Source organism: Bombus terrestris, chromosome 15 (assembly GCF_910591885.1).
Source record: "Bombus terrestris chromosome 15, iyBomTerr1.2, whole genome shotgun sequence".
Classification (NCBI taxonomy): Eukaryota; Metazoa; Arthropoda; class Insecta; order Hymenoptera; family Apidae; genus Bombus; species Bombus terrestris.
The window spans coordinates 10,900,235-10,916,135 of NC_063283.1; the positions used below are offsets into that span (position 1 = coordinate 10,900,235).

At 36.1% G+C, this 15,901-nt stretch overlaps 1 protein-coding gene across 5 annotated transcripts in view; it reads left to right on the forward strand.

Annotated features, from left to right (window-relative positions):
- Positions 1–15,901, forward strand: part of LOC100642779 (G protein-coupled receptor kinase 2) — a 28,164-nt gene that overhangs the window by 1,467 nt on the left and 10,796 nt on the right. For 2 of the 5 annotated variants that reach the window (XR_007226468.1, XM_048412405.1), the window contains exons 2-3: positions 6,060–6,213; positions 6,283–7,551. Coding sequence is in view for 4 of the 5 variants with exons in the window: in XM_048412405.1 (XP_048268362.1) it covers positions 7,500–7,551 (52 nt within the window). In the remaining variant the exon portion in view is untranslated. Of the gene's footprint in view, positions 1–315; positions 455–3,184; positions 4,477–4,956; positions 5,361–6,059; positions 6,214–6,282; positions 7,552–15,901 lie in introns of those variants that run through there. The other 3 variants (XM_048412408.1, XM_048412407.1, XM_048412406.1) reach the window with 3 other exon arrangements.

Sequence of the window (15,901 nt, forward strand, 5' to 3'; positions counted from 1 at the left end):
TTGATAGAAATGATAAAACAGTCCCCGCTGTTTCTCCCTATTTGATTCTTTAATTTGACACATGTGTACAAGAGGCATCTTGTACACCAGGAAAATACATGTCTGTCATTTCACAATGCGTCTCGATTCGCGGGCAAAAGTTTCTTCTCCCTTTCAATGAACTCGCCCGCGCTGCCATCGCATCGGCGTTCATTGTCTCTCATTCAATCGCCCCTTTCATTGGTGCGGTTTCCGCGTCTGCTCGCGTTGTTATATTCGGCTCGACGCAAAGTATTCATGTATTCTTGTATTATTATATTCCATTTTTATAAAATTATTATCATGTTATTTAACCAATTAGTATTAGTTATTTAACCAATGATATAACTTCTGCTAGTCTATATTATTTCCTTTCAACATTTGAAGAAGTCAAATTAGGAAGACCTTATCATCAAGATAACACTCTACGCTCTATGTGAGTAATGTAATTAAAAAAGAAACTATTTGATAGGTATTAATTGACAAACTATGAAACATAATATATTCAGATTGTCGTAATATTATTTTAATGGTGGGTGGGTGGGGGAATTCCAAAAATATGATATACATATAAAGAGGTTAGCAAATGTTCTCCAAGATTATTTTTCGCTCAAATCGTAAAAATTCTCATCATAAAAACTCGATTGAAAAGCTTGAAAAATGTTGAGAGAAACGGAGAAAGTAATAGAGAGTAATGGGAATTATATAATCGATCGAATAAGTAAGTTTCTATGAAAACAATATAGCGGAATATAATAAAATAAAAACGTACATTGCGTCGAGGATAGAGATGGAAATATATCAATGGCATATCGATTATTTTCGGTAACTTTTCTTAATTATTTATTTTCATTTTTCAAAAATTACAATTTTGCTTTAGGACCTTATTGTACTACAGAATAGTTTTTGGTATTCATCGTACCAATTTCTTTATTCTTATTCTCTGTACTGTATTCGATATAATAACTCGTTCTGTACTTGAGAGACTGATAAGGCATAAAATAAGAAAATTATTACAAATGTCTGATATAATTCTTTACTAAATTTAAATATTGAATAAGTTTTAAATTTATGAAATGAATATCGTTTTTTAAAAACGAAATTCAGAGTTATAGTAGTACGACAACTTCATGGTGCAATGATCAGGTAACTAGAATAGAACTCTACAAGCTTTTACAATCTTTAATTAACAGTTTTATTGTGAATAAAAAGTCCGTAATACTATCATACGATAAAATATCGGAAATAATCGATATTCGTCGATAGTTCGTTGTTATTTAACTTATCAATAATCGATATTTATGAGTATCACATCTAATCGGCAGGCCGCGTGCTTTTTCGCGGGTATACCGATTCCTATTTTCTAATGGAGGGGTACGTAACATTACCTTGAAAATTTGCCTTTGCTCCTGGAGAAAACGTAGTCATAACTTATCGTCGTTTTACGCGCTTTCTTCGACGGCTAGGTATAAAATTCTTATCTTGGAAGGCAGCGCTGCATCAATGGTGTTACATTATTCGATATTTATTTCTACAAATTCTCTGACGTGCAAATTCACCCGGCAAATATACGTAAACAATTTACATCTTGATAATTCATGGTTGAAATTTTCCATCAATCTGAGCGTGAGAGGAGAAGATTAAAATAGTGTGAATCACTGTAAATGTTAATGCTAGTAGTAGCACGTATTCATAGCAATCCATATATAAGTACATAGTAGAATAAGCAGTGTTTATAACGTTTATCAGATTTATGATGGATCGTTGACGGATCTTTACGACAGCCAGGAATCAATTTCTTTTTTTAAATTATTTACATGATTAGAATTTTCGGCACTTCTTTCCGACTCTACGTTAAACATACATACAAACTCGATATAGTATTTCTTTCGCTTTTAGTATATAAATGACATCAATTGTTTTGTATCAAAATTTAATTTAATAAAAGTATACCGAGGTAGAAGTAGTGTTATTGTAATTACATGCTAATCATGTTGCAATCTTTGAATTTAACCTATTAAGCATAGAAATGTTTAATTTACCTAATATAACTAAAACTGCATTTAAGCATTTACAACTGATCATATTCTATTGATGTATTAGTGTGAAAATATGAGTTTCTGTTTCGTGTCGAGTTTAGAATACAATCTTCTTGTTTAGCAAATAATTCGAATTAATTTATATTCTAATTTAGATACATGAATGTTTCTACAGCTATATATGTATTTAGGAGCAAATTGAAAATTACTTCCTATAATACAATACTATTTAACACGGACGTTCTGATTTTCTGATCAGCGTAACATTCATAGTATTTGCTGTCGTTCGACCACTTTTAGATATTCCGTAAGAGATGTATCCATGATAAAAGCTTAGATTTACATTTGAAAGGATCTTCGTTTTTGTATTACCGAGTTTCGTATTTCCTGCGCGCGTGCCGTCGGTACTTTTATTGTCGGTTCTTGTCGCGTTGTTGATAGCTTCTTCCTGTCCGACAGAGAGCTATTCACGTTGATACGGAAGAATTAATTTCTCTCGCTTTCTACATATCTCTTCTCTCTCTCTCTCTCTCTCTCTCTCTCTCTCTCTCTCTCTCAGTATATATATATATAATTCTTCTCAATAAATTTCTTGTTCACTATTTCCCTTAATATTTTATGATCTATTGTCATCTACCCTTTCTTAATTTTCTATCTTTCTCTGTCTCTCTTTGCCCGTTACACCAGCCATATATGATATATGTACACTATCGTTTAACAGTCATTATCTACTTTGAAATTTATCCAAAAACAGATTGTGCAATCTTAAAATAAACAAACAATACGTAGACATATTCAACGTTACAAGAAAAATCTTATTTCTGTGTGTAATAATTCGTGTATAATAACTAAATCGGTTTTCGTTTACATTCACTATGACTTACAAATCATTGCTTCAATCAATCCTGACACTTACGTTATTTAACTTTCAGTTCCGAATTTCAATTGAGATTTTAAATATAAAAATTTTTCAGTTTTACATCTAATTCTTGTAACATTTTTCTAACAAACGAGGTCAGGTAATTATGTATGTATATATGTGTATAACATATATGATTCTTAATTTACAATTTTTTGCGTACAAATGTTTGCGTCGTTGCCTTGTACGAATGCAACATTTAAACGAATCATCATATTTTGTGAAACTAACAAGTATTCTAATACTTTTGAACTAGAGTGTGTATACCGTTTATTATGTATGGAACACATTATCGGCTGATATATCGTAGATACTTTCAACGGATATCAATGTTTTCACGTATATAATATTATGTACATATATACGATGGATACCTGTAATGACCACCACCACGATTGATCGATTATTGGTTCTATTTCCGTTCATAATCCGCCGCGAGTCAGTCGATAGGAAGCAAATATTCCTCGGTAGCACTGTTTCCCGTATTGTGTGTATATTCGAAATCGTTTTTCTAACCATACGTGACACTTTTATTTTATTTCCTCTCAACACGATTGTTTCATTTGTTGGTAACGGAGAGAGGGGATTAAACGAGATAGAAAGAACTTATTTCACATTTGTACGATCTAGGAGCTACATTGATCAACTTCACAAATCAAGAAGCTCTTAAACACTTTGTTAAGTAACGCTTGTTTTCGTCCCAGCAATTCATGGAACCAATTTTTTGGAGCGAGAATTACATTAAGAAGCGATGTTCAATAATAACGAAGCAAAATCTTAACCGGTTAACCTGATACCAGTGTATCGATAACGTTTTCATTTTGTCTCGTTTAAACGAACAAAACGCAGCTATTCAGTCTGGCCGGTGATTAATATGATTGACGTTTTACTCTAGACACCTGCAGTGAAATGGTTGTGTAGTACAGAATCGCTTACGTGGAAAGGGATATTATATTACCTCTGGCCTAAGTAATCCAATTATCCATTCGACGCTTAAAAAACAAGGTGGATCGAAAACGATCGTGGTTATATCGAAGATATATTTCAAATATCAAATACGACACAGATGATTTTTTAAGAAACAATTTTAATCAGTCAGGGGAAAATGCCGGCTATCGTTATTTCCTTTGCGGTCGCGTTTTTATTGTCATTGGTTTTTTTCCTCTTCGTTATCATCGTTACTCACCGCTTCCTAATCCGGTTCCACGGTACTGAAATTGCGTCATCGAGAAAAAGCATTTAAAACCTTTAACGATCTTCGTCGTTCCTCTTCCGCCTGCTAACCTCCTGCCTAACCCCCCACTTCCTCCTTTTTTCGCCTGTTACTTAATTTAGAGCCCGTGTCGGGTTACCCATTCGTTAGCCGTCGCAGTTTAATAGGATTTACCGGTGTAATGCAGCAAGTCGTAAGAGCCACTTTGACGAGAATCCATCTAGTTTGAATCTAATTCCGCTGGAAGTCGATTCGATGGCTATGTTCATGATTGGGCTGTGATAGAGGTATGGGGATATAGAGGGTATGGCGATGAAATCTTGAGTATTTCTGCCGATTGGAATATCCATAAAAGAATTACAAAGACATTAAGTATATTAAACAAATTGCACCTCTTTAGCATACATCACAGAATAATTTGTAAATTTGGATTTCCACTCTTTAAACAAAAAGTATGCTATAATTACTAACTGTATCCAAAATTAGAAATAAATGTTTCGGAAATTTGATAATATTTTAAATCATTCGCCTAATTTTGTAATTAGAAACGCTCGGGAAATGGAATAGCATTGCACTATAGTTAAATACTCAACTATCCACGTTATCTATCTTGCAAGAAAAATGTAAATATATCATGTTCTCGATTTATATTCGCAGATAAAATTTTCGCATTCTATATCGCATAGAGTGATTCCCGCCACCACGTTGTACATGTAAAAGAAATACCTGAAAAGAGAGAGGAAGAGAGAGAGAGAGAGAGAGAGAGAGAAAATAAGAGAGACGATCGGTGGGAATCGAGTTCTGGAAAAAGTTATTAGATTACCACGTCGGATATTACGCCGACGGTGCGCTTAGTCGCGTCGTTATCTTTATCCCCGTAGCGCACCTGCTGCGTCCAGTGCTTCACGCACATGTGCGCGGTTGTAGTTTCGCATGCAGAACGCGCGACGATAAGTGCGTGCGTCTGTTGCGCGCGGCAGATAAACCAGCACGGCGGAGGTGCGAGGAGCATGATGATTTTTAAAATTCACTCACGCCACACGGAGAAACGAACGACCGGCGCAGACGATCGAGATATCCTCTCGTTCCCGTCCCATACGTCCAGTGGCGTAGCGAACACTTTATATGGCAATGGTCCTTTGACTGTGTACTTGTGTACTTACTGTCAGCCGTATGTATCCCTTTGAGACGCACGTACATACGCATACATTGTCGAACTGACGGTTCGGAAGCGAAATAGAGAGGAATTATACACGGGAAAACAAATAAAAAACGTAGAACAAAATGTTTTTATATGACGCTCCGTTTTCGAAAAAATCAAGTTTGAAAATTTGCCAAGTATTCTCGAACTTGATTTATTCTAAACTAAACAATAGTAAATAATCAATAGCAAGTTGTTCTACGTTTGGAAATAAATAAAAAATGTAGAGATTTATCGGAGAAAATGAATTTAAAAATGTATCTCGTGCGTGTACCAGATCAACTCCTAACTAAACACGGTCTTTTAGAAAATGGGGCCTGAACCGGAAAAATTTTATTTCATTACTTATTTCATGATTTATTTTTTACTTATTTTCGCGTGTAAAGCAAGTAGATCGTTTACGTATACCTAGTTCGTAATTAGTTAAGTTTAAGTATACGTGACAAAGTTTGAAACTCAATTTTCTCGAAAGCAAAGCATTATGAAAAAATTACATTCGATATTTTTGACTTTGATATTCGTGTGATCAAAGTGATGAAAATTCTCGTTCACGATGTTCAACGAAGTGGTGTCGGTAGAGATTTCGGATGAAACGGTTGACTACGCCACTGTGGACGTTCGCGAATCCTTTCACACTAATAACACGAACAATCTGAAATCTTATTCCAGAACGTACATCAGAGATCGATGCAAAGAGGAATACATTAAACGCCCGACGAAGCGACATCCGCACGAAAGGAGATCGGAAATTTACAAATAGAAAGAATCTTCGTCGCATACAACAAAAGCGCTTATACACTGACGCGAAGTCTCGATTTCTTTGGTAGGCCGAAGATCAAATTCGTGTTTCCAGTACGCGAGTTTACAATGGTTCTCTAACTGCCTGTTGCAGCTCTAATATCGAGGGAAAGGAAGAAACGAATCTCTGTGGGTGTTGAGTTTCTCGACATTCACGAATCGACGATCGAAGCCCCGATCCGAAGTTGAAGAAGGATCTAGCATCTAGCACATGCGGAGGCATCTCTCGCACCGTCGTTAAAGTGAAAGGCACTGCTGCTACGTGCCTACGAATGTCGTGTCCGTACGCGAATCCGCGGAACACACGTGACATTTTTACGATGGCATGCTAACGCGCCACTAGGATTCGCTGTTGTAACGATTATTCGAGGGGATCGTTAGCGGTGTCTCTGCTGATATTTAAAGGAGACGCAAGCGACACGAACTATACCAAAGAGAGAAAGAGAGACAACGACGCATCGTCGCACGTGATTACACGACACTATAGTTTCTTTTGTAATGTGAACGCGCGCTGCGATCGAGCTTCGTCCTCAGTCACGGGGTGGAAGAGCGATAAAGAGGGGCTACGCAGCGTGTGGAAAAAGAATCCTGCGCATTCTGAATGCTTGATTCCGTGACAGCTTACTGATCGCGCCCCATCCCCATGAAGCTTCATCCGGCGTGTCTGTTTTTCGCAAATAGGAAAAGGTCACGATGTGGACACGCGTCGCTGTAAATGCCTAAATCCACGATCGATACGGAAGAAGCTCGCTGGTACAAACGTTACGCAAGAAAGCCGCTCCTTGACCCTGGGATCGTACACCGTGAATCAAGGAAACCAACACGATACGGTGTGACAAGCGAAAAGTCCGGTTTCGTGTAACCCGTTTGATGTCGTGCATGCTTTGCTCGATATACGTATACGCATACTTTGTGGCGGGAAACGTCGGTTTTTGACCGGCAGAGGGGGCCAACGAACTCGAGTCGACTCGATAGGTGGTTGCCCAGCGGTGTCAGCAGCAGAAACGGCGGGACCTACACCGGACGACCTCGAACCTCGAATTCGACTTGACTCGACCAAGCCGTCCAACAGCTTGTCGACGTCCTTCCTGTTGTCCTTGGTCCTCGGTGAAGGGGGACTACTCGGCCCTGGTGGTGTCCTGGGGCCGCAGATGGGAGCTGGTCTGCTGGAGCCCGACAGGGTGACCAACCCCGGAAAACTATACCAGTCGACCGGACTTCCGCTCGAGGCCTACGCTCTTCCTCTCGTTTGTCGCCCACCAGGCTTCTCTTTATTGATTCGGGCGCGTAAACTCGATCAAGCTGGAATTGATGGAGTTGGAGAACATCGTAGCAAACACTGTGTACCTCAAAGCGAGAGAAGGTGAGTGACGAGTTATTATCTAAAGGCTTAAATAAAGTAAATGACCCAGAGAAGTAGGTTTTTAATTTTATATACATGATTCTTAGTTCTTACCTACTACTAGTAGGTATTGCTACTAGTACCTAGAAGTGTATCGATTCGAAGTTGTTTCTTGCAATTTGGAGCGGATATCTTTAACATAGAGAAATATTGGTTTTAAAGTTTGCATTTATAGCTTTCGCTTCTATCTTGAAATAGCTCCAAGACTTAAAATAAATTATTCTAATACTTACGTCCTTCTCCTTTTCTTAGCATGCGATTTATATTCTTCTTCGCTGGATCATCATCAACATCATTTTTTATTGTTTTTTTTTTAATGTATATAGTCCGCTATTTACATTGTTCAATTATCTGCTGTGTAGACGGTTGTGTATCTGTAAAAATGTTATTCGTCTCTGTCTTTTGCCGTGTTTCTCTTTTCCCATGGAGCGAATACTAACCTACCTTTACGCTAAGTGGATGACACCTGTATCATTTGACCAACAGCTTTGTTGCCACCGGAACTACTACATATTTGCGTGCTATCTTTTCAGTCGAGATTCTTCCATCGAGTTAGGCATATTTATTTACTCGTAGACGAGCTTATATTTATTTATAGCCGTCTGGCGTTTTCAGAAAGCGATTCATAAGAGGGTTCTATTATTCTTAATATCTAATCTTTAGTTCCTCTTAGAAGTTAGCTTTTGTGGATGCGAGACAATAAAAGCGAAGTCTCGTATGTTTCCGTTTTACTAGACATAAAGGCAGAAGTCATAATATTTGTTCCACTGAAACGTTGCTTATTATCGTATCAATTTTTATCGATTTATGGATCATAGATATCTAGGAAATTGCTAAATTCTAGACTGAGAATCTCTGCACAGCTAAAAAAGTAAAACAGTAAAAAAGAGGAAAAATGTTATGCCAAGTATCGAGAGTTATATATATATATATATACATTATATATGTATGTAGATACGGTTTCATGATACGAAGCCCACGTTCCGTATCATCAGCACTGACATTAAATTTCCGGTTCTTGCTCCGTATGTAACTCGTTCCATACCATCTTATGTAATTGTTTTGTTACGTTGTTGCGATACAACGCTGCTCCCTCGTATACCACGTGTTCCTAGTTATACTAAACACCGTAATACGTCTTCTGTCCATTTTTGAGATAGCGAACAACTATCATATGTGAACACAAAGTAGATAGACAGTAGCTGTTCAAACAGAAATATTTTTTGGACGCAAACTATTAACGAAATATTGAAGAGCTTATGCGTATAACAGTGGACAGTTTTGAATATTTCTTCACTGAAGTCATATAAAGTCTTGTCAATGTAGAAATTGTAGAAATTCAATGGTAGACGGTATACTGTATTTACTGAAACGATATTTCGTTCCGATCGAAGTGAATTCCATGAAACGTTTACTATTACACCGTTGAAACGCGCCGGTCCCATCCACCGGTAAATTCTACGCGAGGACGGCTCGCAAGTTTTCATAAAGCACGTTCTAAATTGTCTTTGCTGCAGAAATGTTTCTAGGATAATTAAATGGCTTCGTGGTATCCTGCCGATTTTCCGAACTGTTTTGCAAGTGACCGAGCGCGGCTAATCATGCGTTTCATTATCCAAATTCCAAAATTCCTGATGTTACATTGGTAATTGATTAGGAATATTCGACAATTTATATAAAATCCAGATTTAAATTGTGAATTAATTGTGAACTTATTCATATAAATTCATACATAATACATACATTCATACATAAAAATTTCAATAGAAATAGCGATCATTAAAATTACAAAATTCTCTTGTATCTATTTTTTTCGAAACATTTCTTATATTTAGGACCTTTTTATTTCAAATTTAACCGATAGAAGATTCAAAATTTAATACCGGATCAATCTCCAATCTTTCATAAAAAAAATTAATAAGAATATCAGTTAGTACACCTTCGTTTTCATAATGTTCATAAGATCTTCCAAAATTGTATATTTAAAAATTCTTTATTTCAAATTTGACTCGTCAAATAATTCGCTCAAATAATTCGTTGATAAAAAAATTTAATACAAATTACGAATCGTTCTACTTTCAGTCCAACTGCCGAAAGAATATTTTAAATCTCTCAAATCTCAGGCGTGGAAATATACAAGTGTAGGGAAACGAAGGAAAAATATAGTAAAACTTTGCACGATACTCGTTCTACTCGTGACCAACAGTCGGCTCGATATTCCCACGAATATTTATTCACCGTATACGAAATTACGTTGCCATTAGAGAGGCTGCAGTAACGGCCGCTGGTCCAGGCCACTCTGCACCAACGGTTTACATGCAAATGGCTTAATGGGAACCTGCGCCGGCACAGGATCCTAATTAAACTGCATACTTTACGTTACGTTCTTGCTCTTTGTATCGCGTGCAATAAAGTGCAGCGAGGATTGACACGCGCTCACAAGCGCGCTCGCGCCCGCGCACCGCCGGTAATTGCAGATTTCATACGAAGTCCAAAGGCGGCGTCGTTAAGGAAGCTAAACTTTGCTTTACCTAAAGCGTCCCGCTGTACCGCCGCGCCAAGCGGAATACTAATTAGACTAACTTCTAACACGGCCGTACGAACTGATTACAGAACTTTTCTCTCCCTCTCTCATATATATATATATATATATATATATTTATATGCATGTTCTGTGAAACCGTCTCGAGTCGATTCTATGTCCGTGTTGAATCGGGGGAGGCTTTAAATAAGGATAGATGCGTTTCTGATGGTTGTCAATGAAACATGGCGACAAGAATGGTTCTGATTCGGTGGTGGTGAGCCTTTTTATATACGCGTGCTAGAAATTTATAATAAATAATATTTATCGAGTTGCTAACGTGCGTGCCGGGCAGTTTTTAATAGGCGAAGAAATAAATTACCGCAGAATTTTATTGAAGCAAGTTTAAAAGTTAATGTAGAACCTTATAAACATATACTTACATCTTGACATGTTTATTATATAAAAAAAGTGAATGATTTGTAAGCGTGTAAAACGATATCACTGGCTAGAAAACTAGTTATATCTTTCGTTTCGTATCTGCGTGATGGAATGGCCGGTGCAACAGTAGAATATTCAATTACACGCAGGAAACAATAAGATGATATTGTAATAATAACTTAATAATACGTAGAACTCCTCCATTCCCAATAAGTTTATTCTGTTTTATATACTCTTAATCTGATATTCTCGTATTGTGTCTGATACTTCGCAGGTACCTGTATAGAAATAAACATACTCTTCTGATTTTCTTAAATCGCCACCACAAACAGGTAAGAATAAAGAAAGTTCTGATAAACAGAAAGAAAGAAACGTTCCATAAAAGAAAGAATTCCTGAACAGAAAGGATTACATTCTCCAGATTCAACGAAACAACCTCTTCGGACCACGATCCCCGTAAAAGCCCCCGTCAGAATCTCCGATAAACTCGTGGAACCTCGATCCAATCTTATCGAAGCTCTTCTAGCGTGAAGGAATCTTCGCGAAGGGGAAGTGGTCCACCTTTCATCCGATTGAAATGCGATAAACCATAAGCAAGGAATAGCAAAGATTCCATCGATTCGTTCGCGAGGAATGGGCGTGTTGCGCGGCTGTTTGGCTCGAAGAAGTAGCGAATTTTAATTAATGTAGTGGCAAGCCATTCTCTTCGTACCCTATGGCGAAAGCATCGACGAACAGAGAGATCGAAAGAAAGAAAAAGAGAGAGCGTGTTGCGTGGCAAAGGCAGAAGTAGGTAAATGGGCTCGCGTGATGCGCCAACGACGTCAATGAGTTTATAATCGCATCGTCCGCGTCTCGTTGAACTTTATAAATGTATATATACGGTAGAATCTTTATATTATCAGAACCGAAATCGATTACATAGTTGCTCGATTAATTATATCGAGTAATATCGATAAACGTAGAATTTGGGAATAATTGCTCGTGGAGGAATATTGGAAAACAAGAATAGAAACTGAAGCAGATTGTTACATTCGGCGAGCAATGATTTTTTAACAGGAGCATTATATTAATCTTTGAGAAATGATTTCCAAAGATTTTATAAGTAGAAAATTTAACGAGTAGACAAAAATTAATTTGGTATTTGGTATATTTATAAAGGTATATTATTCTTTATAATATTTACTGGTTAAAACTGTTTCATTCTTAAATTACCTCTTTCATTGTATTTATAAAGATACGAATGTGCATAAACATCCACGATCTATAAGATAATATTTTTATATATATCAAAATAAAATTATTCTCACAGCTGAAAAATAAATTTGCTAGAAGGTTTAACGAGTTTGTCGTTGCGGCTTCTTTATTATACGATATTATTTAGCTTCCTTTCTTTTCTTTTTTTTTTTATTTTTTTTTACTAAAACCATCAGAAATGGATATAATAAATTTCTGTGTACCGGTAGTTGCAAACGTGATCTGGTTGCATTTGCAATTCCGGAAAGGGGCAGCGACTATTTTGAAACGTCACGTTACTCTTGACGCACATCGGGTCGTACAAGAAATATTAAATCGAAAAATCTACGTATACTGTTCGCTACTATTCGGTACCGTTGTGTCTTCTTTATCCATTTACAATATATTTCTAGCTACAATGCCGCTACGATACCGTACAATACTATTACAATTATTAGTTTTATCAATTGTCGAATTCGAAATACAAAACCTGATATTCTGAAATTCATCGTAGCAGGAATATTATGCAATAGTAAAAATCCTAACGAAGAGGAAACTTATACGATAGAATGTTTTTCCTCTAATTACCATCGTTATACGTTTGGAACCTTCGATATTTGCATTCGCTGGTTTTTGTTACTGAAATTCGTTGTACAAAAATTTCTTAGAGACTTTAAAATCATTACGGTCGTTAATCGTAACGATGGTCTATAAAACGATTTCATCGAGCACTCGAGCCACGAATTCTTCGCTTTCTATTCGCACGTACACTCAGAATTTACCCCCGTTCCATTAATTTGCAAATTTATTCCGTTAGTATTGTGCGTTATTAAGTGCAATACGTTATTAATACGTTATTAAGTGCAAATACTGTAATGCATTTTTGACAGTTGCGAGACGAACGAACCATTGCATCTTGCGTTATGTGCATTATTTTCTAAAATATGCTTTCCTTGCTTTGTAACTGGTTGCATCGTTCTTGTTAAGATTAACTAATGATATTAATCTAAGAAACCTAGATGGTAGTGTAGTATAATTAACACGAGACGTCGATATCAGCGAATAAGAGAAGGAAGATATAATAATCGAAGTAAAGGAAATATAAAAGTAAAGAAGAGAAGACTGAAAATAACCGCAATAAAGAAAACATAGCGGTGAAGATAGAAATAAAAAATAATTGGGCGAATAAAAGCGCAAGAGTAAAAATTTGTTACAGGTATTGTTACGGGTATATTTTTTGGAAAATTTGTTTACTATTTATTTACATTCTAGGTTTCTTTACTTACGTTCTGGATTTGTCTGCTTACTTTCTGCAATTGCTTTTTTACATTTTTAGATCTTTCGCTTTCATTCTTGAATTAGTTTATTTTTTCCAGTTGCTCATTTGTGCCTTTCAATTGTTCGCTTTTATTTCTCTCTGTTTATTTTCATCGTATGTCGATGGTTTCGTGGATGGAATTTTTCGGTTTCTCTGCTGAATATATTTAACAATAGCGTGTTGATCGAAGCTCTTTGAGGCGTGCATAGAAGGAAGACTCGCTTATCGCTGTTTTATTTAAAGTCCATAACGGGGCAAATACAATAACAATTCTGTGGCAATGATAATACATATAGAGATAGTGACTGGAGCAAAACAAAGACGAAACCAGTTAATATTTCATATTGTCAGTTTGTTTGTTTGCTGACTAACGTGATAGAATATATTGTACATGATTACATTAACAACCATATATCGCGTCTATAAATGAAATTAATTAATAAGAAATAAGATTAATCTGTCATAATTAAGAATAAGAATTATATTCTTATATTACTACACATATGTACATATTCTTGTGTTATAAATAGGAACTAGTAATAAAAAAAATATGACAAAAGAATCTCGGAAACCGATCGAAGCTGTTCCACATATAAAAAACCAGAAAATAGCGATAATACAATAATATATTACAGTAATGAATTAATTAATATAATTATTAATATAGTTGTAATTGAAAATTCATATATCTAATACGTATATGTATTTGAAATTTATAATTCGAAATTTTTAGTCAATATGTTTTAAATATAAATTCACTGTTCTCGGATCGTTATGTCATTAATTAAAAAATTCGAAAAACAAAGAATCTAAAAAGCCAAAAGTCAAACTGTCTGTAATCTTGATACTCGTTCTACGAAAACGATTAGAGGAAAAACAGACGTAAGCGAAAGAAAGAAGAGCAGGGAAGTCCTCCATCGAGTAGGTAATGGTCGTCGCTGATTTATCATGAGAACGTATCCCACGTACAACGTTCTCTGATCTAGCCACGCGATTTGACTCCTCTTTTCCGCCTCCGCAAGATTCGAGTGTACGGTCGCGGAAACGTGATCGGTTGTTCGTGCAAAATCTACCCTGGATGTCTATCGATCTACCTCATCGTCAGTTCCATCTCGTCTTTTCCACAACGATCGATGTCGTCCCGACTGAATTTCCACCATTGCCCTTTCTTCTCGTACTATACGTTCCTATCTGCACCGAAATAGGACAGATCCCTTTTGAAACTCGAAAGCCAATTGGAAGATACCACACTCGAATTGTAAGCCAAGAAAGGTTAATTTTTAGGTTTAATTTTCTACTCCTTTCTTTTATAAATCGCGTTTTGGAAATTCTTTCAGTTTATGAAATTTTCGATATTTCTTTGGTTTTGTTAATTGTTCTTTTGTTTTGTTAATGGTAAAATCGTTTTTCCTTCCTTTCTTCGATCGTTGTTTTATCGTAGAAACGGTTTAAATCAAGTTAAGCTATATTTTTGCCAGTGAAGGAAGAAAGTGGCTTGGATAATTTTCAATTCGCATTGTCAACAAAAATTAATTTATTAACTTTTTGGATCATCGTATATTCAACAATCGAGTTTCGTAATGTCAGAATTCTTTTGTCCTTCTTTCATTAAAGAATAATCTTCAACTTGCATTACTGTTGATCTTACAGTTCTTACTCGATTATATTCGCCTGATCTTCACGATAAAATTATATTTTTCTCCCTCTTGTCCTCTTATTTCTTTTTTCTTTCCTTTGACAAGCGTTTAATTGCGCCGAATAATTTTTCTAGTTTCACTGTCAATTAATGGGATAATTTAGAATAACTTCAAACCTTCGAGATAAAAACGATTCTTTTAAACCGATAAGAAACCTGATAGTGATACTAATTCAATGTAGTAACGTGTAAGATCGATAATCGTTACTTACAAGTTTCTTACTAAATAAATATATGCAGCCCGTTGATTCCAGAGAAAGCTGACGAGTCATCAATTTCGCATTAGTTTTATCATATAGTCAATTGAAAAGATGCAAAGTGTACCGAATGATTCATTGGTCACCCGTATTAGCTTTTGTAGCGAAAAGATAAAACATCTTCGTCCTGTCGATACTTTGGAAACTATTAATTACCGACTGCCTCAACCGGAACCGCGCTTCTTCAATCGCGGTTTCCTGCAAGTCGAAAACTACCTTGAATTCTGTAGCTGCGCTCTCCCGTATTCACTATATATATGACAGCAAATTCAATCCGATATTATAGTAGACACGTATAATCCAATATATCGGCGGAAAAAAGAAACTGCTCGAAATAAGGTGGACGCGACAGAGAAAAAAGGTCGATGGGCTATGCAAATTATTACTTGCAATATTTTGCTAGGGGAGAATTTGAAAATATTTCATCGAATCCTTTTACGAACGTAACGAGTTATTTAAAAAAGGAAGAGAAACGAAACAGATTAATTTCCCATGTAAGAAGAAGAAGGAAATTATATGAAAAATAAATATTGCGTTTCCCACAATTTAGTCTTACTTTTAAATGTATCTGTATTTATTGTTTAAAGTATCATGATCTCGAATCAAATATGTTTTTACCTTACACAAATTATCAACTACCATACAATTTCAATTACGAACGTGCCGCTTTGCAACGTCGAAATCGCAGAAACGACTCCTCTATTGCAGTTTTAATTAGCGCGAGTCTTGCAAGACGAGAATTGTTGCGTAATCGAAACGCTTCGAGCCAGGGAAATCGCCGTTCTCTCGTCAATTTATTTTCCTTTATATAACGTTAGTATCGTTGATATATTAACAGACTA